The sequence below is a fragment of the Acaromyces ingoldii genome (assembly GCF_003144295.1).
Source record: "Acaromyces ingoldii strain MCA 4198 unplaced genomic scaffold FA10scaffold_2, whole genome shotgun sequence".
Taxonomy (NCBI): Eukaryota; Fungi; Basidiomycota; class Exobasidiomycetes; order Exobasidiales; family Cryptobasidiaceae; genus Acaromyces; species Acaromyces ingoldii.
The window spans coordinates 784,156-801,104 of NW_020290248.1; the positions used below are offsets into that span (position 1 = coordinate 784,156).

The 16,949-nt window shown below is 58.2% G+C and overlaps 10 protein-coding genes across 10 annotated transcripts; 3 read left to right on the forward strand and 7 right to left on the reverse strand.

The window, feature by feature from the left end:
• Positions 1-647: 647 nt before the first annotated feature.
• Positions 648-3,748, reverse strand: FA10DRAFT_265243 (hypothetical protein). The gene has a single exon (XM_025520977.1). It carries the CDS (start codon positions 3,707-3,709, stop codon positions 743-745), a length of 2,967 nt encoding a protein of 988 aa, XP_025378582.1. The 5' UTR covers positions 3,710-3,748; the 3' UTR covers positions 648-742.
• A 443-nt stretch (positions 3,749-4,191) lies between these two features.
• On the forward strand, positions 4,192-4,848 carry FA10DRAFT_265244 (hypothetical protein). The gene is made up of 2 exons (XM_025520978.1): positions 4,192-4,319; positions 4,402-4,848. Exons 1-2 carry the CDS (start codon positions 4,241-4,243, stop codon positions 4,710-4,712), a joined length of 390 nt encoding a protein of 129 aa, XP_025378583.1. The 5' UTR covers positions 4,192-4,240; the 3' UTR covers positions 4,713-4,848.
• On the reverse strand, positions 4,464-5,920 carry FA10DRAFT_66100 (NAD(P)-binding protein). The gene is made up of 2 exons (XM_025525632.1): positions 5,184-5,920; positions 4,464-5,108 (listed from the first exon to the last, which is right to left on the reverse strand). Exons 1-2 carry the CDS (start codon positions 5,792-5,794, stop codon positions 4,799-4,801), a joined length of 921 nt encoding a protein of 306 aa, XP_025378584.1. The 5' UTR covers positions 5,795-5,920; the 3' UTR covers positions 4,464-4,798.
• A 36-nt stretch (positions 5,921-5,956) lies between these two features.
• FA10DRAFT_284321 (hypothetical protein) lies at positions 5,957-7,164 on the reverse strand (the record flags this gene model as incomplete). The annotated part of the gene is made up of 3 exons (XM_025523908.1): positions 5,957-6,250; positions 6,322-7,066; positions 7,157-7,164. The coding sequence occupies 3 exons, from the start codon at positions 7,162-7,164 to the stop codon at positions 5,957-5,959; spliced, it is 1,047 nt and encodes a 348-aa protein (XP_025378585.1).
• Positions 7,165-7,177: 13 nt separating this feature from the next.
• FA10DRAFT_66069 (hypothetical protein) lies at positions 7,178-8,024 on the forward strand. The gene is made up of 4 exons (XM_025525631.1): positions 7,178-7,273; positions 7,350-7,412; positions 7,479-7,779; positions 7,849-8,024. The coding sequence occupies exons 1-4, from the start codon at positions 7,271-7,273 to the stop codon at positions 7,968-7,970; spliced, it is 489 nt and encodes a 162-aa protein (XP_025378586.1). The 5' UTR covers positions 7,178-7,270; the 3' UTR covers positions 7,971-8,024.
• Positions 7,992-9,071, reverse strand: FA10DRAFT_265247 (hypothetical protein). Its single transcript, XM_025520979.1, has one exon. It carries the CDS (start codon positions 9,026-9,028, stop codon positions 8,078-8,080), a length of 951 nt encoding a protein of 316 aa, XP_025378587.1. The 5' UTR covers positions 9,029-9,071; the 3' UTR covers positions 7,992-8,077.
• A 243-nt stretch (positions 9,072-9,314) lies between these two features.
• On the forward strand, positions 9,315-10,131 carry FA10DRAFT_278225 (hypothetical protein; the record flags this gene model as incomplete). The annotated part of the gene is made up of 2 exons (XM_025523440.1): positions 9,315-9,432; positions 9,520-10,131. Exons 1-2 carry the CDS (start codon positions 9,358-9,360, stop codon positions 10,129-10,131), a joined length of 687 nt encoding a protein of 228 aa, XP_025378588.1. The 5' UTR covers positions 9,315-9,357.
• Positions 10,132-10,332: 201 nt separating this feature from the next.
• FA10DRAFT_258788 (hypothetical protein) lies at positions 10,333-11,534 on the reverse strand (the record flags this gene model as incomplete). Its single annotated transcript, XM_025519932.1, has 4 exons — positions 10,333-10,438; positions 10,515-10,606; positions 10,673-11,258; positions 11,332-11,534. The coding sequence occupies 4 exons, from the start codon at positions 11,532-11,534 to the stop codon at positions 10,333-10,335; spliced, it is 987 nt and encodes a 328-aa protein (XP_025378589.1).
• A 521-nt stretch (positions 11,535-12,055) lies between these two features.
• Positions 12,056-13,552, reverse strand: FA10DRAFT_278227 (hypothetical protein; the record flags this gene model as incomplete). The annotated part of the gene is made up of 1 exon (XM_025523441.1): positions 12,056-13,552. One exon carries the CDS (start codon positions 13,550-13,552, stop codon positions 12,056-12,058), a length of 1,497 nt encoding a protein of 498 aa, XP_025378590.1.
• Positions 13,553-14,277: 725 nt separating this feature from the next.
• Positions 14,278-16,915, reverse strand: FA10DRAFT_265250 (hypothetical protein). The gene is made up of 4 exons (XM_025520980.1): positions 16,594-16,915; positions 15,456-16,521; positions 15,109-15,396; positions 14,278-15,051 (listed from the first exon to the last, which is right to left on the reverse strand). The coding sequence occupies exons 1-4, from the start codon at positions 16,620-16,622 to the stop codon at positions 14,380-14,382; spliced, it is 2,055 nt and encodes a 684-aa protein (XP_025378591.1). The 5' UTR covers positions 16,623-16,915; the 3' UTR covers positions 14,278-14,379.
• Positions 16,916-16,949: the final 34 nt, after the last annotated feature.

Below are 16,949 nucleotides of genomic sequence, written 5' to 3' on the forward strand. Positions count from 1 at the left end.
AGTCAGCAACAACAGCAGTCTCAGTCCCCGCCAAACCTTCAGGATAGTACCGAGCAACAGCGAACGGGCTTTGAACCTGGCTCGCCGCCACCGTCATCCTCCCTCGCCTCACCCACATCCGTTAATTGGTACCGGAAGCTCGCGCACGCTTGGAATTCGACCACCGGCGGCAGCAGCAGCAGCAGCAGTGGGGCGACACAGTCTTCGCCGGGATCCTCGCCAAATGCTCTGGACAACGAAGCCGCGATGTCGACGCCTCGTCGCATCTCGCACACACAACACGATCGCTGTCGCTTGCCGACAAGGCGAAGGCAATCCACTGTCCAACCGTTCCGGATCACCGCTCAGGTCTTTGCCGCCTCCGAAGCATTTTCGCATTCCCCCTCATCCTTTGACTCGTCTTCGTCTTCATCGATACCCGCACCCATGTCTTTCCCCGTCGTTCTGGGTATTTGCGACTCGTCGAGGAATTTGGACCTCGTTCCTGAAGGCTGGGCCTCCATTGGTCTTTCCCAAGGACCAGCCTCCTCGCTCTCCTCGCCTGCTTCGTCGAACAAGCCCTTCATGATGGGTGTGGCAGACATGATTCTGGCAGCTAGTGCAGCTTGCATGGACCTTTGAGTCACCACTACTTCTATCACCCCTTTATCTTGTAAAACAGTAGTACAGGCTACGTGCATTTGTTCACATAATCATCTAATTTTCTCAATCAATCCTCCATTCTCCAGTGATGCCACCCTTCCTAAAATACGTCTCGTGCTTCTCTCTGTTCTTGCTCCTGTATCGCCTCTACCTCCTCTAGACCGTCTGCGGACGATTCCCACTCGGCCAACCACGCCAAGGTCTTGCGCGCCTTTACGTTCTTTCCGATGTCATCTAGCGTGAAGAACTTGGGCGCCCGTGTCGTCTCTTGCTCCGCCAACAATTCTCCATCCCTGCCGTCGTGCACATGCTGGTGGTCCGCCACGCTTTGACTTAAAGCATGAATCTTTGCCTCAATGTCAACCTCTGCCTTTTCTGTGTCCGTCTCCGTTCCTTGCTCGTTCTGAATCGCAGTTCTCAACATCCATTCTCTCACTCGCCTCGCCTCGTTCAGAAGCGGGCCGCCCTGCGAAACGGGCACGCCCAGGAATCCCTTCATCAGGGCCAGGTAGGTAGCCAGTGTCGCCGTGGCCGCTCCTGCGCTGGACATTGTGCGACTAGAACGCTGATCCGGATCCATTCCGAGAGCCCTTGCGAGGTTCCACACGCCCGTCTTTTTGGTACCTTCGTCTACCTCGGCCCCTTCTTCCCAATCCTCGGTATCACGTCCTTGCCGAAGGAGCTTCCTCGAAGCAAAAGAAGAGTCGCTAGAGCCCAACGCGAGGTTCTGCAATACAATAGTCCAGCTCGCCACGCTCGGCTCCACCTTCAATCGCCTCATGTCGGCTAGGATCTCGGCGAGCTTCGCATTGGCTCGGAGCCGGCACTGGCGCACTTTCGTCTCGTGTTCCCGACGTTGGGCAAAGGAGTACGCGGGTGCCGTTTTTCGATCAGCGCCAGGTGGAGACGTAGCGGCAATTGAGTCGACGAGGTACTTGAGAAAGAGGTCAAAGGAATGCGAAGTAGTCGAGGGATACGACGAGTTGCCAAAGGAGAGGCCCTCAAGAATCTTTGTGATCGCCAAGTCATCGTCGATAGCTTCCTCCTGCTGGTCATTCCCTTGCTCCTTTGCAGCTGCTGTAGAATCTTCGAATACTTCATCGAGCGAGTCCAAGAAACTGTGGTACAGGCTTGTCAACTTTGCGGTGTCGCTTTCGCACAGTCGAACAAGGGCACGGAGAAGAATGTGCTTCGGATGCGTGCCGGGCCATACGAGTCGCTTGAAATGGGTGTCATCCTCCTTCTCCTGCACTGAATCGCCTGTGGGGCGAAACGAGGAGGGAGAGCCCAAGACGGCGCGCATCCAAGCTTGAACATCGGCCGTCTGAACAAAGATACTCCGAAACAGCTCGACGGCTGCCCGATCGTCACCCTTGTTCACGAGCCTGAGCATCTCGGCCGTCTGAACGAGTCCAATGCCGCCCCTTGTCCCTTCGTGGAGTCGAAAGATACAGTTGTCAGCATGGTCGCGCACCTGGTCGGGCGGAAGTTCGAAAAGGTCTGATTCGTCTTCGAGCCGCTTGCGATCCTGGGCATGCGCCTCTGCCATGTCGAGGAGAACCGCCAAGGTAGTCGCGCTAGGGAGATGATCCATGGACGAATCCAATTTCCCTCTTCGATGCTTCCCAAGCTCGGTTCGCAACAAGTTCCAAGCACCGGCGATATCGCGACGATTGGCGCGTTTTAAAAGCATCCTGTCGAGCACCGAGGCTTTCATATCGTCTTGCTCCTTGCCTCCAGCGACTGCGCCTATGCTCTGCTCCAGTCTACCAATCTGCCTCTCCAGTGTGTCCCGCAGACGTTGACTCTCGCTCTTGTCGACGCTCTTGTCTTTGGTCGCTTCCTCAGCAGCGCGTGCGTAGATCTTGTCCTGTATCGCTATGAGCTCCGTCATTGTCGAGCTCTCTCTTCCGGATTTTTGCCCCTTGTGAAGACTCGTTTGGGCCGCATCATTAAACACTTTCTTTGCGACCAGAGTCAGGGTCAAGACCTGCAGCGCCGTCGCTTCATCTCTGACGCCCTTGTCTGAGGGGGACACTGACGAAGATTGGCCGATCCACCAAAGGGCTGTGTCGAGCCGATCTGCCAGTGCGAAAGTCCTGATGGCGCGGTTGTAGAGCCGTGCCAAGCTCGCATCGACGGCGCTCTCGTCACTCGACGCAGAGGCTAGCAGAGATGACCTTGCGGCCTGCACAATGTGGTTCCAAAGATGCCAGGTCCATGCCGACGTCGACTCGACCTCCCTCTGTTTCCCTTTTCGGTCATCATGAACCCTCGCTGCTGCAGAAGGAGGCTTTGCCGAGCGTAGTACCCAGGCAAAGACTTGGCCGATGGTCCTCTGCGTTGCCCTCTCGACGAGGAAGCCTCTCTGGACGAGCTTGACGAGGATGCGCGATACATCGGCCGGCGTGGCCTCGGACACTTCCACAAGGCGAAGCAGCAAGCGTTCCACGTCCTTCAAGTGTCTCGCGTCGCCAGCGTGATCACTGGAAGCGACTTCATCACCATGTAGCTTCGTCGCTACGGGGAATAGCTCGACCCATGCGTGGCAGGCCTCAATGTCGCCCACTTGCAGCGAGTCGAGGGCCGCACGAATGGCGACCGTGTGCGGCGCGAGAGTGGTCCTCAGCACGTTGAGCTCGTGCAGCGCCCGATTAGCGGCCCGTATGTCTGAATTGATGAGGCCCCTGAGAAGCCGAAGGGGCTGTTGCTGCGACGACGAGGCGTCGGCATCGGCGTCGTGGTGCTGATCCAGACGCACAAACTCGTCGTACTCCTCGGTGCTGGACTCGAACAAGCTCGTGTCCGCGGGTTGGGGCAGCCGGTGCTCGATGCCACTATGATCTTGCGGGGCCTCTTCCTCTTGCGCATAGCTCAGCGACGCAGAGAGGAGTCGAGGTGCGGATGTGTGGAAGCGAGCGGGCGGGAGCAGCGGCGCCCTCGGGCAGACACTCGCCGCATGGAGGACCGGACGAAGGTTGCGGGCTCCTGCGCTCGAGGAGTGCGTCCTGCTGCTCGTCGTTGCCGCAATCGACCATGCCCGCGCCCCGCCTCGCGAAGGTGACATCCCTCGGCCGTCCGATACACCTGCTCTCTCAAGACGCACAAGCAGGAAGAAGAAGGCGAAAGGAAGCTAGCCTAAAGTCTCGGCCGATTATTACCTTGAATAAATTTAACGCGAGGTAGCCAAGACTTCGGTCGCACGAGGAACGCTGCAAGAAAAACAAGACTAGCTGCACCGCACCGCCTCGGACACCCGGGGGTGCAGATCCATGTGTGTTGCGCGCGCTCATTGACGTAGCTGGCAATTCGCGCTCTTCGCCGACACATCACCCCGAGAAGCATCGCCTCTATCTGTCTTCTGTTAGCGTGAATTGCCTTCTGAGACACCGGCACTGCCTTTGTCAATCTCATATCGAAGGCGTTGGTCTGCACAACTAGACTAGCAGAAATTTCATCTACAGTAGTACATAAAAGGAAAGGCATCACCTCTCCCCTTCCCAGTCACCACCACCACCACCAACAGGCCACTGCCCGCGAGAGCAAGAACCCGTTCTTTCCCTACACCTTACACACAAACACACACGCAAGAGAGACGATGGCTGACGCTGGCGGAGAAGTTGGAGGCTGCTGCGGCTTCTTCTGCACCGGTATTCTGCAGCAGTTCTTCAACACGAGTGAGTGGCCGCCGCCGCCGCCGCCCCCTTTGAATATCTTCAAAGCTTCACTCAGCTGACGTCGACGCCGCGTTCATAACAGGGAGCTGGGGCACAAATTGGACCTGCTTGGACAGCTGCTGCCGATGCAAGTGCTGCTGGGACGACGGCGAGTTTGTGCCCGAGGACCAGCCAAATCATCCTTCCAACGCGCACAAGGCGGAGGCGGCAGCGGCAGGAGGCGCGCAGGGCGGCGACGAGACGGCCGCACCCCCCGCGTACAAGGCCGCGGAGCCGATGAGCGCGACCAAGCCAGCAGAGGCAGAGGCGGAGACAGTGGCAGCGCCAGCCGCTGCTCCTGCTCCTGCTGTCGTCGAGAGCGCTGTTGGAGATGCTGCTGCGCCAAAGCAGTGATGAATCACACAGACATATATACACTTATCACATACACACCCTTTAGTCGCTCAAGTTTCATACCCGACATGTACGGAGAGCTGCCATTACTCCTCTACGTAAATCATCTTTTTCGTCATGCCCCCATCGAGGCGGATCTCTGCCCCGTCTGCGAAGCGCGTCGTGGCGAGAAACAGGACAGCGTTCTTGAGGTCCTCGACGGTGCCCACGGCCCCACTCCAATGCTGCTCCTCGTCAGCCGTGGTCAGGCCGTCGTTGTGGGGCGTCGCGTTTGCGTCGCCGGCGATGCTCTCGTGCGACGAGGGGATCCAGCCGGGCAGGATCGCATTGACGCGGATGCCCCTGGGCGCCAGCGACGCGGCCATCGAGTGCGTCAGGCCCAGGATGCCCGCCTTGCTGTGGTGGGGGGAAGCTGCCAGTCAGCCGAGGGTTGCTTGATTAACAAGAGGGAGAGGAGAGAGGAGGACTCACGTACTGGCATAGCCCTCCTGGTCCGGCTCGCTCATCTTTGCCCGCGTCGAGCTGATGTTGACAATTGATGGGAGCACACCGCCGTCGAGCAGGGGCACGCAGGCCCGGCTGACGTGAAAAGTGCCGGTGAGATTCGTGTCGACAAAGCTCCTCCACTCGCGCTCAATGATACTCTCGCCCCCGTCTCCAACACTGTCTCCGTCTCCGTCTCTGTCACTGCTGTCGCTGTGCGGCCGCGAAGTGGAAGCACCGTGAGACCAGTAGGGATTCGTGCGCGACGCATTGTTGACGACGACGTCCACCTTGCCGCCCCGGTGGAAGCGGCCGGCTTGCTCAATGGCCGCACGCACGCTTGCCAGGCTCGACACGTCGCATTCGGTGCCTGCGAACTTGCCCGGCCCAGAACTAGCAGCAGCAGCAGAAGAAGAAGACGAAGAGGAAGGGAGGTGCTTGTTGAGCGTGTGCTGCAGCTCCTTGGCGTCAATGTCAACAACAAAGACGTCGTGGCCCTCTTGGACCAGCTGGCGTGCCAGACCCCGCCCCAGGCCTCGGCCACCGCCAGTGATCAGGAAGCGCAGCGAGTGCGTTGCCTGCAGCCCAGAAGTAGCCATGCTCAATCAAGCAGAGGGAAAGCGTAGGAAGAAAGGAGTCGGGATGTGGAGGGAAAGCGACAGTCTCTTGTTGATTTACTGCTAGAGTAGTTCTTCTATTTTCTGTATGTTTCATGGCGGCGGCGGCGGCTGCCACTACAATACTTAGGGCACAGCTTTGTTTTACACCAGACTTCCTGTGCCAAGACCGAGGCCCTTAAGGCCTGCGACATAGAAGCGGTCGAGGGCGTCCCTCGTCCTCGCCTCCTCCTCGATGGGCACGCCCTCGAGCGCAAGGCTGAGCGTCGTGCTGCTCTCGTTCTCCACCAGGCTCGTCGTCAGTGTGCCGTGGTGGCCAGGTTCCCACTGCGGCGGACGCCACTTCTGCACCAGCTTCGATGGCGCATCGACCGAGACGATGGAGCCCGTGACGTTGTTGTTGAAGAGGGAAAAGTGGGAGCCCGGGTTGAGTGTGAACTGCGTGTCGTGCGACCAGGACCCTCGTCAGTAAGAGAGAATGCCTATAGATAAAAGTAAAAAGTACTTACTTGCGCAGGTGCCCTCGTCCACATCGGAATCCGCCCCGGCTCGGTGAGCAGGCCCCACAGGTCCTCCCTCCTGATGCTCAGGTCCGTCGAGACATCGACCTTGGTCGTGCTGACCGACTTGGCAGCCGCTGTCTTGGACGCAGAAGCCGCTGCCGTCGTCGTCGACGACGACGACGAGGAAGATGCAGCAGCAGCGGCAGACGATGCCCCTGTCCCTGCCGCTGGCGTCGAGGTGCCCGAAGACGCGCTGCTGCTGCCATTGGCCGGGCTGTCCTCGTGACCGAGGTCCTTTGCATTCTCAGCAATGAGCTCGGCCCTGAACGCGTGAAAGTGCGGCAGGAGACCGGGAACGAGCTCCTTTCGAACGACGTCGCAGAGCTTCCTCGATTCGTCGCTCGCTGTGGATGTCAAGCTGGCCTCAAAGGGGTACTCGCGCTCCTCGTCGGCCACCTCATGGCTGACCTCAGGAAACTGCACCTGTCCCTTGACGTCGTCGCCACCTGCCGTCTTGCCGCTCCACTCGAGGGTAAAGGAACAGTCGTAGATGGTGATGAGCTTGCCCTTCCGGTTGCCCAGCTCCACGTCGCCCTCAAAGTTGGTCAGAGAGTCGATCTGGACCGACGACGACGAGGCGCCAACGAGCTTCTTCCGAAAGTATTCCTTCGTCCATGGCGTCGCATTCTTCGTCTTCCAGTGGTAGTGCTTGTTCCACGTCGACATGGTGCGTAATGTGACCCCAAGGGCTCTGGGGCGGAGCAAAAAGGGATCGATGAAGAGGGAGACGCAAGAGGAGGTGCGAGTCCAATTCAGACGTTCGAGAATTCACCATAGTCACCCCGACATTCTCGGCCGGAGGGGAGTTGCCACGTGATGACGCTCCACTTTTGCGACGCGTGAGGCAAGAAGCTCAGAACATCGACGACTCTCGTCGACGTCAAAGGCTGCCGAGATGGTGAGCATTCGGCCAGCAGAAGCTGGAAAAGAGCAAAGGGAGGAGTATGAAGCTGACAGCTGCACTCGCTTCTCAGCCGCAGCCACTGAACGCCAAGAACGACCTCTTTTCTCTTCGCGTAAAGTATGGGAAGGTGACGGTGAGTGGTGCCGCTTTTGTCTGGAGAAGAATTGGTACCCATAGCTTAGCACGCCTTATCTCGCAGCTCTTCATGCCCGTTTCGCCAAAGACGACGTACGACGAGCTCATCAACGACGTTCTTGCCGGGTTGGCGACAAGCGCACATACCCCTCCGGCAGAGACGGGTGCTTCCAGCTTCAAGGAAATGGGCCCATCTGACGTGGGCCTGTTCGAAGGCAGCAAGATGGTGGGCACGGCAGATGGGCAGCAGGACGAAAGCATCCGGTTCGTTCAAGTAGACCGAGAACAGCCAAATCTCGAGGAGATGGGCATCATTGATGGGCCCGATGCAATCGTCTACCTGGGCTTCAGAGACGCGAGCAAGGGTGAGTCGCCCCATTATTTGCTCTGCTTCTGCCTCGTTGTCCTGAAGGCTAAGCATTTTCGTCAAGCAGGTGTCATTGCGGAGCCAGTCGTCGAGATTCCTGCCTTGGTAGACGACTTTGACGAGGAGGATGACGAGGCAGCAGAAGCAGCGATAGATGACGAGATGGAGGGCATCAAGGAAAGAGCATGAGATACATTGCACTCATAGGGCAGGAGGCCCATTGTATTAATACTTTTGTCGGATTACAAGTACAGCCATAAAGGGGGGCCATATCTATGTCTAGATGTGTATTTCGCTCACGCAGATGCTGGTGGCTCGAGCTCGTGCTTCATCGACTCCATGGCCTCGTCTCTGCTCTTTGGCCTCACGCCAAAGCAGTCTGTGCCCACGCGCACATTGTCGCTCCCCGCCCAGATGGCCACCTCGAGGTCGGCCGACATGCCCATGCTCAGCTCCAGGCCTCCTTCCTCGTCGTCTCCACTCAGCAACTGGGTATATCGACTGTTCTTGCTCTCCACTTTGGCCTGTCGCAACGCTCTGACGAGGGCCAGCCTAGTCTCGCTGAGGACTCTAAAGTCTGAATTGGCCTCGAGCGCCTCTTCCTTCGACTGAAACCCGTTTCCGTCTCCTTTTCTGCTCTCAGCCGCCGCTCCAATCGTCATGAGACCGCTCAACTCCAGCCGATCGCAGTCTTGAACGATCGTCTGCGCGAGCTGGACGAGCTCGCCACCCTTGTCGCCCTGCTCATGTCCTCCCAGGGGCGGCAAGCCACCCTTGGCGTCCTCACCACTGGTGTTGACCTGGAGATAGACCCGAAGCGGTCCTTCTCTCTTCGTTTCCAAGTTCACCAACGCCTTTTGTAGTGCCTGCGCCGCCTTCACAGAGTCGAGCGTCTCGACCAGGTACAGGTTCGGGATGGCGGCAAGCACTTTGGCCTTGTTGCTCTGCAGCTTGCCCACAAAATGCCACTGGACGCTGCTGGGCAGCACCTTGGCCTTGCTCTCGAGCTCCTGCGCGTAATTTTCGCCAAAGTGGATCTGCGGCGGACTGCACGACGTGTGCGCGGCCAGAATTGATGTGGGCGGGTGAAGCTTGGAGATGGCCACGAGCCGCGGTGGGTCCCGTCGCTTGGCGTGCGAGGCGGCCTGCGAAATGCGCTGGCGGACCGCCTGAATCTGGCCCGACACTCGCTGCACCTGCTCGGACGTCGGTCGGAGGTGCGAAGAGGACAACGAGGAGGACGCCATGCTGCGGACCGTCTTTGTGGCTGTCGTCATCGTAAGCAGCCTCTTTCGCCCTCTCTTCTCCGTGTTCCTGGGGCGCGAACCCTCACCAATATTTATTTTGCAGGCCTGGCTTATGTAATTGAAGCACGTGTCAAAGCTTCTATTGGTGAAGCCCACCCCTCCATCCGAATCTGCCCTAGAGAAAGAAGCAAGCGTACTCTGAGCAGCGCGATCTGATGGCGACGCAGGCGGTGAGCTACCGACAGGGGAACTGCTCTTGGTCATCTGCTGACGTTGACCTCCGACAGACTTCTCGTCAGTTCCTAGGGCCCCTTGTGGGCGCCTCCATCATGGCGGCCGCTGTTGGTGTGAGCCGAGGGCCGGTCTATGCCGAAGAGACGTCGACCTCCTCGTCGTCCAAGAAGGTGAGACATTCGTCTTTAGCCGTGCTCTGCTGTGCTTTGGAACTCATTAACAGCGTCACTGATTCTTTCGTCTTATCTCAAATCCAGCTCCCCATCTATTCTTCCCCCGTTGAACCAGTCACCCTCGCCGAGGTCCGAGGACCGTTGGAGGAGCAGGTGGGCTCGGCTCGACGCTACGTCGTCGACTCTACGCGGCACGCTAGCGATGCGCTCCGCGGGCAGATCTCCAAGTGGATCGGTGTCGAGCAAGCCGTCGAGAGCAAGGTCTCCTCGCTGATCCCAGCCGACGAGCCGCTGACGCCCGGCCTGCTCTACGTGGGCGTCGCGACGCTGGCCGGAAGCGTCTTTACGCGCTATCGGTCCTTTCCCATTCGCATCCTCACACCCCCCTTGCTCCTCGTCGGCTCGCTCAACTACTTTTTGCCAAAGACATCGCACAACTTGGCAGACTACTACCTTGAAGTTGAGCAGCGCAGGCTTCCACCGCAAGTCCGCGATGCGCGTGAGTGGACCAACGAAAAGTGGAACGCCCTCGTCGGAGAGACGCGCCAGGGGCTGCAGTCGGCCAAGAGACAAACGAGCAGCATCGTCGATCAGAGCTTGAGTCGCGTCGAGCAGAACACCGGCCTCAAGGTGGGAGGAGGAGGGGGAACAGCAGCAGCAGCATCCCCATCCAGTGACGCTAAGAAGCTCGTGTAATGCAATACAGCATGTAGTGCTCTGGAGTGAATGGAATGTTTCGAGGGCAAGTCCTTCTTATTCTCAAAATCTCTACCCGCAACATCCACGACGACGCCATCGAGGCTGAGAACAATGATTCGCCCAAAAATAAGTGAGACTGAGAAAAGAAAAGGAAGTGAGGGGATGGTAGTTGAGCAAGGAAAGAGAGGTTCGGCCGCTTTAACGGCTTGACATGTAGTCGGATTCGGCAGACATGGCAGCCGAAGAGAGGACCTGGGCGGCCTCTGCCAAGACCTCGTTGGCGGCCTGGTGGAACTCGGCTTGTCTAGAGGCACCAAGTGAAAGATATGGTCAATGTCGATGAACGAAGCAGAGAGGGAATGGCATTCAAGCCTACTTACGCCTTTACGAAAGCCGCCAGGCTCTTGAGCGGCTGAGGGTCTTCCAGAACACGTTTCATGACGGTGATGGCCTCTTCCGTGGCGCTGACAAGCTGAGTGTAAGGCAGCAGTTTGTCAGCTCAGTCTGAAACAAAGAAGACCAAGAGACAGATACCCACCTTGTCCTCTGCGCCTTCGACATCCTGCCTCATCGACTCGACCTTTTCTCGCTTTCCGCTCGCCTCAGCCGCCTTCATGGCCTGACGCCACGAGTCGAGGTGCAGCCTGGCCTCCCTGACCGAGGTGCGAGCCTTGACAGCAAGCTGAATCTGGCTCCCGAATGCGCTCCAAGGCTGGAGGAAGCCGCCGTGAATCGCGTCGTCCTGCGTCAGGCGCAGGTTGCCCACGCGGTCCTGGGCCAGGGCAAACTTCTGGAGCGCCTCGCCGAGCTTCGTCTCCTCTTGCGCCACCGCCGTCCTCGAAGAGTTGGGGCTCGTGGGGCTGCTGAGACCGGCGAGACTCGTGGGACTCGCACCCAGCTCGAGTGCGCCAGAGGCAGCACCCCGCGACAGTGCGTGGGCCAGCGTCTTGTGGGCCGTAGGCGGCGCAGACGTCTGAGGCACATTGACATTGACGTTGGCCTGCTTGGCAGCTTGCGAGGCCCACGTCGTCACGCTGTGCCCAACCTGAGCCGAGATCTGGGTGATGGACTCCTGCACCTGTGTAGGGTAGTCGTAGCCTTCGTTTTCATAGGCGCGCGCGATCCTGTACCAATCCATCCCTTCAGTGTCCCCCCTCTCTTGTGGCATCTCAGCCATCCTTGACCCTCTATACTCACTTTCCCAGGTTGGTGTGGGCCGCCTTGAGCGCATCGACGCGATCCTCGAGCTTGCGGTACTCGTCGGGCAGCTCGGTGATGTCGTCGACGTCAACGGCACCAAACCGCTCGCGAGCCTGCTGGTTGAGGTTGCCGAAGCCCCGCGTGATGCGCTGGCCGAGCGGCCCAACGTTTGAGGTAAACGACTTCCAGTGCTGGTCCATTGTGTCGTGTATCTTGTGCCGGAGAGAAGAAGAAGAAGAAGAACGGGACAATCGACTGGTGAGATTGAGGCGATTAGACTTCCGTGTCCGTCGTCGACGTTGGCTGGCGCGCCGTGCGCTCTACAACCAGGGCGCACTAAACGCATGATCACGTGTAGCACCGCCTGGCAAGTTGACCACTTTGTTCCCACTTTCTTGACCGTGATGTCGAATCGCTCAGGAGAGGGAAGGCCTTGATGGGGCTCTAGCCAGGGGGGAAATGAATGTTGATTGTCTATGTCATCACTTAACAAAGAAGGGGCGTAAACGATGGGATAAGTTAGGGGAGGATAAAGAGAGAGAGGGAAATTGCTGCATGGCGTTTGTTGCTTGCGCCAAGTGAACTCCGTGGAAAGGTTGGGCTGCTACTACTAGTCTTCCTTGAGAACGTAGGTTTCAAGCTCCGCAGGTTTTGTCAAAGAGCGACAAGGAGAACTGTTTGTTGCAGCTCTAGGATCTCTCTCCCAGATCTAAACCCGCTTCTAGTAGTGGGAATAAGCTCCAGTGTAGCCGCCGCCGCCGGTGTCGCCACCGCCACCACCACCACCACCACCACCGCCGCCGCCGCCGCCACCGTTACCAAAGCCGTTGCCGCCACCAGCACCGCCGCCAACACCGCCGCCAATACCACCGCCAACACCACCGCCAACACCACCGCCAATACCGACACCACCACCGAGTCCGGCAGCAACGGTATTAAGAACACCGCTCGCTATTCCAAGGCCCAATGGATGTAGAAGTCCGAACGTTCGAGGGTGAAGCTCACTGTCAGAGGCGTCTCGGCGATAGTTGGACTGCAAGCCGCTGTAGGCGGATCCTCCTCCACCACCGCCACCGCCGCCACCACCACCGTTGCCAAAGCCGTTGCCGCCGCCAATGCCGCCGCCAACACCACCCCCGACACCAGAGCCAGCCCCGGCGCCAAGACCACTTGCGAGAGCGCCACCAAGAAGGGCTTTCCCGGCAAGAAGAGGTAGGAGTCCGAACGTTCGAGGGCGGAGTTCGCGGCCAGAGGTATCCCGGCGATAGTTGGACTCCGTGCCACTGTAGTCGGATTTGTGCTCGAGTCCGTGGTCTCCGCCACCACCAACGCCACCACCAACGCCACCACTAGCGCCTCCACCAGCGCCTCCTCCAGCGCCTCCACCGACGCTTCCTCCATAGTGACCACCACCGCTTCCACCAACGCCTCCACCCCCGCTGCCTCCGCCGCCTCCACCACCTTCACCGCCTCCGCCCATTCCGCCAGCTCCGATCTGAGCGGGGCTGCTCCGGCTGGGTACGGTGTTATAGGGATTGCCACTGTAGGGGATGCCGCCGTTCGAGGGGCTTCCTGTGTGGCCAGGCATGTAGCTGCCGGTGTTGTAGTCGTACATGTTGCAATTGTCAAAGTCGAAGTCGCAGCCGTACTCTGTCTTATGACCGTTGATCGTCCTGCCCTGATAGTAGACTACGCACTCATCACATGGCTGGGATGGCGTGTACATTGGGCCGAAGGGTGACTCGACGGCGATGCAATCTTCCTTGGAGTACTTGAAGTCCCAGTCACCATGGCCGCGTTTCGAGAATTCGGCATCCTCGTCGCTGGTGGATCCGCTGCTTCGACGACCAAAACCATGATGGAACCCAAGTGCTCCTTTGCCCTTCATATAAAAAGCCTTTCCGTGATGGCACAGCAGGCCCTTGCAGAGCTTAGGGCTGACACCGAGATGGAAGTCGCCCCAGCCAGCCTTGCTGAACCGGAGGTGAGAGATGGTTTTGACGCCTTTGAAGCCGCCCTTGTAAGCGACGAGTTGGCCGCCGTTGTTCCAGAAGGCACAACCAGACTCGCCGCCACCGCCGCCACCACCGATGCCACCACCGACGCCGCCACCGCCACCGTCATAGAACGAGCCGTGGCAGCTATCGGACGGCACGACGGTTGCACTCGCGGAAGCGACAAGAGCTGCCAAGATGACCTTGACGCTGATTCCGATCATGTTCTGCGTAGGTACCGTGATAAGCGACCATCAGAAGGAACGAGAAGTATAACTCACCGAAAGTTGGAGCTTTTCTCCGCTGTATGTTGTAAAGGAGAGTAGTGTGTGTTGTGTGACTTGGGGGGGCCTCGGAAGAGATTCGTGACGAGAAGAGAAGACTGTTGAATGGATGTTATGGGGGAAGGGGAGGCGAAGGAGGGGGCGATGAAGGAGAGATGGTCTGGAGTGCGAAAGTCGGCCCCTTTAATACCACTTGGCATATGGTCAGGCATCTATGACGGGGGCTACAGAGCCTCGCAGTCGGCATGTCATTCTCATTCGAGCGTACACGGCATGAAAAGAGCACGTCACCCACCTCAACAGTCTCAGCAATGTCATACTCGAGAGGTTGAGCCCCTCCCGCTAGGAGAAAAAAAATTGCGCCCGTACGCATCAAGGTAGCTAAGGGGTTACGCCGTTCAGCGAGCTGTTCGAGACCTAGCAATCTGTCGCCTGCCGTTGTGGAAGGAGTCTGAGCATTCTGTAATCTCATGCCAAAGTCATTTCGGGCCCTTCACAAACGGAAATTATCCACTTCCTCGCCTTTGCAGAAAGCCTGGGAAAAATGAGACAGGGACAGAAGCGTCAAACAAATAATTTTGCCACTCCGCCTTCACTTCGTGACAGGGCGGATATCTTCGGTCTCGACAGTGGTCATCCGGCGGTCAGACAGGAGAATAGACAGAGGCAGTACGAGAAAATTGAGTTCATCCCAGAGGTGGTTGACTGATAAAATTAGATTACATTTCGGCCTTTGCGTCTCAGCCGGTGCGGCCGTCTCCTTTGGTTTAGGCGTCCTCATCAACGTCCATCTCGTCAGCACCGTTCCCCCTGGCTTCTGCGCCGAGGGAATCTTCCTTCTCCGCTTCCTCGGTCTGTCTGACAGGTCTAGGCCCTCGTCGGCTCCGCCTCGCCCCAACTGCTTCGTCTGCGCCCTCGTCCTCTGCCGCATCAGCTCCTGCCTCGGCGCGGAGCGCTTCGAGCTCATCATCGTCCATTCCTTCATCTGAGCCCTCCTCATCATCTTCGTCGTCCGAGTCCGAGCCTGATCCCGCCTTTGACTTTTTGTGCTTTTTCACAGTTTCCTCCCCTTCCTCTTCCTCTTCCTCCTCTTCCTCCTCCTCCTCATCTTCATCCGCTCCTTCTGCTCCCACCTCGGCAGGCTCCTGAGCCTTTTGCGAAGGCGTCGCTCTTGAGTCTTCATCGTCGTCAACATTTTCGTCCTCCTTTTCGACCTCATCAATGGCACCAGCTGGCCCCTCGACACCTTCCTCTCCCACGGTCTCTTCCGCTTCTTCCTCGATTGGCTCGGGCAGTGGAATGCGCTCGGGCAATAGCCCAAGGTCTAAGTCGTCGACGAGTTTCCGCTCGTGGAGCCGCTCGATCCTTTCGTAAGTGGACACGGACCTCTTGCCCAGATTGATTGCATCCCAATGCTCGGGTGGCTGAGGGTCGATAGGCTGCAAGTTGACCGCTATTAGCAATTGACAAAATTGCGCAAGTGGCTGTGCACTCACCCTCCTTCTCTTGACTCGGAGTGAAGCTCTCATAGACACTGGATGGTATAGAGCGACGTTTCCGGCATGGACCGCATCTCCCCTTTTGGTCTGAAAGCTTTTTTCGTACGCTGTGAGTGGGGGCAAGACCCCATTGTTGGCCTCTCCTGCCTCTGGTCCGGCTCCACTCGCATCATCTCGTTCGATTCGAGAAGGTCCGGTGAGGAAACTAACAATTAGCTCCTGGTCCTTGCGCATCGATTCGTCATGTGTCTCATAGTCTCGCAGTAGCGCCATGTGTATCGGGCGCTAGGATTGCCGAAGTTAGCCAGCTGTTTCCCATCTCGTTATCGATGTACTGTACTCACCTCCTCGCTGTCGGCAGTCTCGAATACTTCTGCCTGGACATCCTGCTTTTCCGCATCTGTCTTCATGCCGCGAATCCTTGCATCCACAGCTCTCCGGCTTTCTGCATCTTCTGCTGCAAGCTGTTGCTCTCTGCTTCGGAACGCCCTCCGCGTCTTAGGAGCCTTTCCCTTCTTTGGCCGATCTTCGTCGTCGTCATCGCCGTCGTCAGCCTCTTCGCCACTTCCGAACATGTCCTCGTCTTCTTGCTCGACTATGTCTTCGGCTTCGGGAGCATCAATGGCAAAGAGCGAGAAAAGGGGCTGCCCGAGCGTGTCCTGGTGAGGACGAAGAATAGCAGTCTGAAGACGGGGATCATGTGCGGGGCGGTTGTCAATGTGACGTCCTGGCGCATCGCCGAAGCGGAACACGTCGACTCTTGTCGCCCATGTGTCGGTGTCTGGCAGCAGTGGGAAGGCGTCTATGGCGCGAAGGTGGCCCTTTGTGGGGTGTCGCAGCGTCTCGAGGGGTTGATTGGCAGCTTCGAAGGTCACTTTGATTCTTGCCAGCTGCGCTTCTCTCGAAGCATCGATACTCTCTACGTTGGCATGTCTGCTGGCCAGCTCAGACCTCCTCGCCTTCTTCTCGGCAGCTGCGAGATATTCAGTACGCTTGAGCCAGGTGGGCTGCCCTCTCTCGGGCGTGGCAGTGCCATCGATGCCATCGGCAGCTGTAGCTCCGTTGATGGTGGTGCTCGTGCTCATCAAGTCGCTCAGCAAAAAGGCGTCCTCCTCATCGATCTGCACCTGGCTTCGATCCAAAATGGGAAAGACGCCTCCGCGGCCCTGAGCGTCTGCGTCGGCGAGCTCCTGGTCGGTGTACCAGCAGGCTGGAAAGGAAGTCATGTCGAGAGGCATGCCAGCCTCGGCATCCACTACCATTGGCAAGGGGACTGAGGCGGCAAGCCGCTGCCCAAACAAACGAGGGTCGACATACCGCGAAGGAGGCGTATTGATGGCCAGCTGCTTGGGCGGGTAGGGAGGCAGGGGCAAAGGATTTGGATACCTCGTCCGCTCGATGTGCTCGGTCCTGCTCATTGACGGTTGTGGGCTCAGTCAGTGCTATCGAGACAATAAGATATATGTAGGGACAGCTTCTCACCTCTTTCTCGAAGACGATGAAGAAGACATGGCGACCGCTCTTTGAGATAGACGATCGCGTCGAGAAGAACGAGCGTTGCTGCAATATTGGCAGACGAGACGGATCAGGGCACGTGATTGCCTTGCACTCGCTCAACCAACAGGCACTTCGGCATGCAGGATTGATCGGGTTCCCGTAGGCAGCTTCTGAAGGAGCAGAGCTCAACGTCAAAAGATTGACACTCTACGGCGATCCTCTCGAGGAGCTAGAAAAGATGATGAGTCGAGGATGAGGGTAATGTCGTAGCAGTGAAGTGGCCATCTTTGCTCCAGCAGCCGCCGTCACTACCACAAACTTGCATCTCACAGCTGCAGGCT

Excerpts from the sequence above, each read along its gene's own strand:
- FA10DRAFT_66069 (XM_025525631.1), top strand. Across the intron at positions 7,413-7,478 it reads TAAAGTATGGGAAGGTGACG|CTCTTCATGCCCGTTTCGCC; the intron begins GTGAGTGGTGCC and ends CTTATCTCGCAG. Across the intron at positions 7,780-7,848 it reads CTTCAGAGACGCGAGCAAGG|GTGTCATTGCGGAGCCAGTC; the intron begins GTGAGTCGCCCC and ends TTCGTCAAGCAG.
- FA10DRAFT_265247 (XM_025520979.1), bottom strand. The coding sequence starts at position 9,028 with ATGGCGTCCTCCTCGTTGTCCTCTTCGCACCTCCGACCGACGTCCGAG.
- FA10DRAFT_265244 (XM_025520978.1), top strand. The coding sequence starts at position 4,241 with ATGGCTGACGCTGGCGGAGAAGTTGGAGGCTGCTGCGGCTTCTTCTGC. Across the intron at positions 4,320-4,401 it reads GCAGCAGTTCTTCAACACGA|GGAGCTGGGGCACAAATTGG; the intron begins GTGAGTGGCCGC and ends CGTTCATAACAG.
- FA10DRAFT_265243 (XM_025520977.1), bottom strand. The coding sequence starts at position 3,709 with ATGTCACCTTCGCGAGGCGGGGCGCGGGCATGGTCGATTGCGGCAACG.
- FA10DRAFT_66100 (XM_025525632.1), bottom strand. The coding sequence starts at position 5,794 with ATGGCTACTTCTGGGCTGCAGGCAACGCACTCGCTGCGCTTCCTGATC. Across the intron at positions 5,109-5,183 it reads CAGGAGGGCTATGCCAGTAC|CAAGGCGGGCATCCTGGGCC; the intron begins GTGAGTCCTCCT and ends CCCCCACCACAG.
- FA10DRAFT_265250 (XM_025520980.1), bottom strand. The coding sequence starts at position 16,622 with ATGTCTTCTTCATCGTCTTCGAGAAAGAG. Across the intron at positions 16,522-16,593 it reads TCATCGTCTTCGAGAAAGAG|GACCGAGCACATCGAGCGGA; the intron begins GTGAGAAGCTGT and ends GTCAATGAGCAG. Across the intron at positions 15,397-15,455 it reads AGACTGCCGACAGCGAGGAG|CGCCCGATACACATGGCGCT; the intron begins GTGAGTACAGTA and ends CGGCAATCCTAG.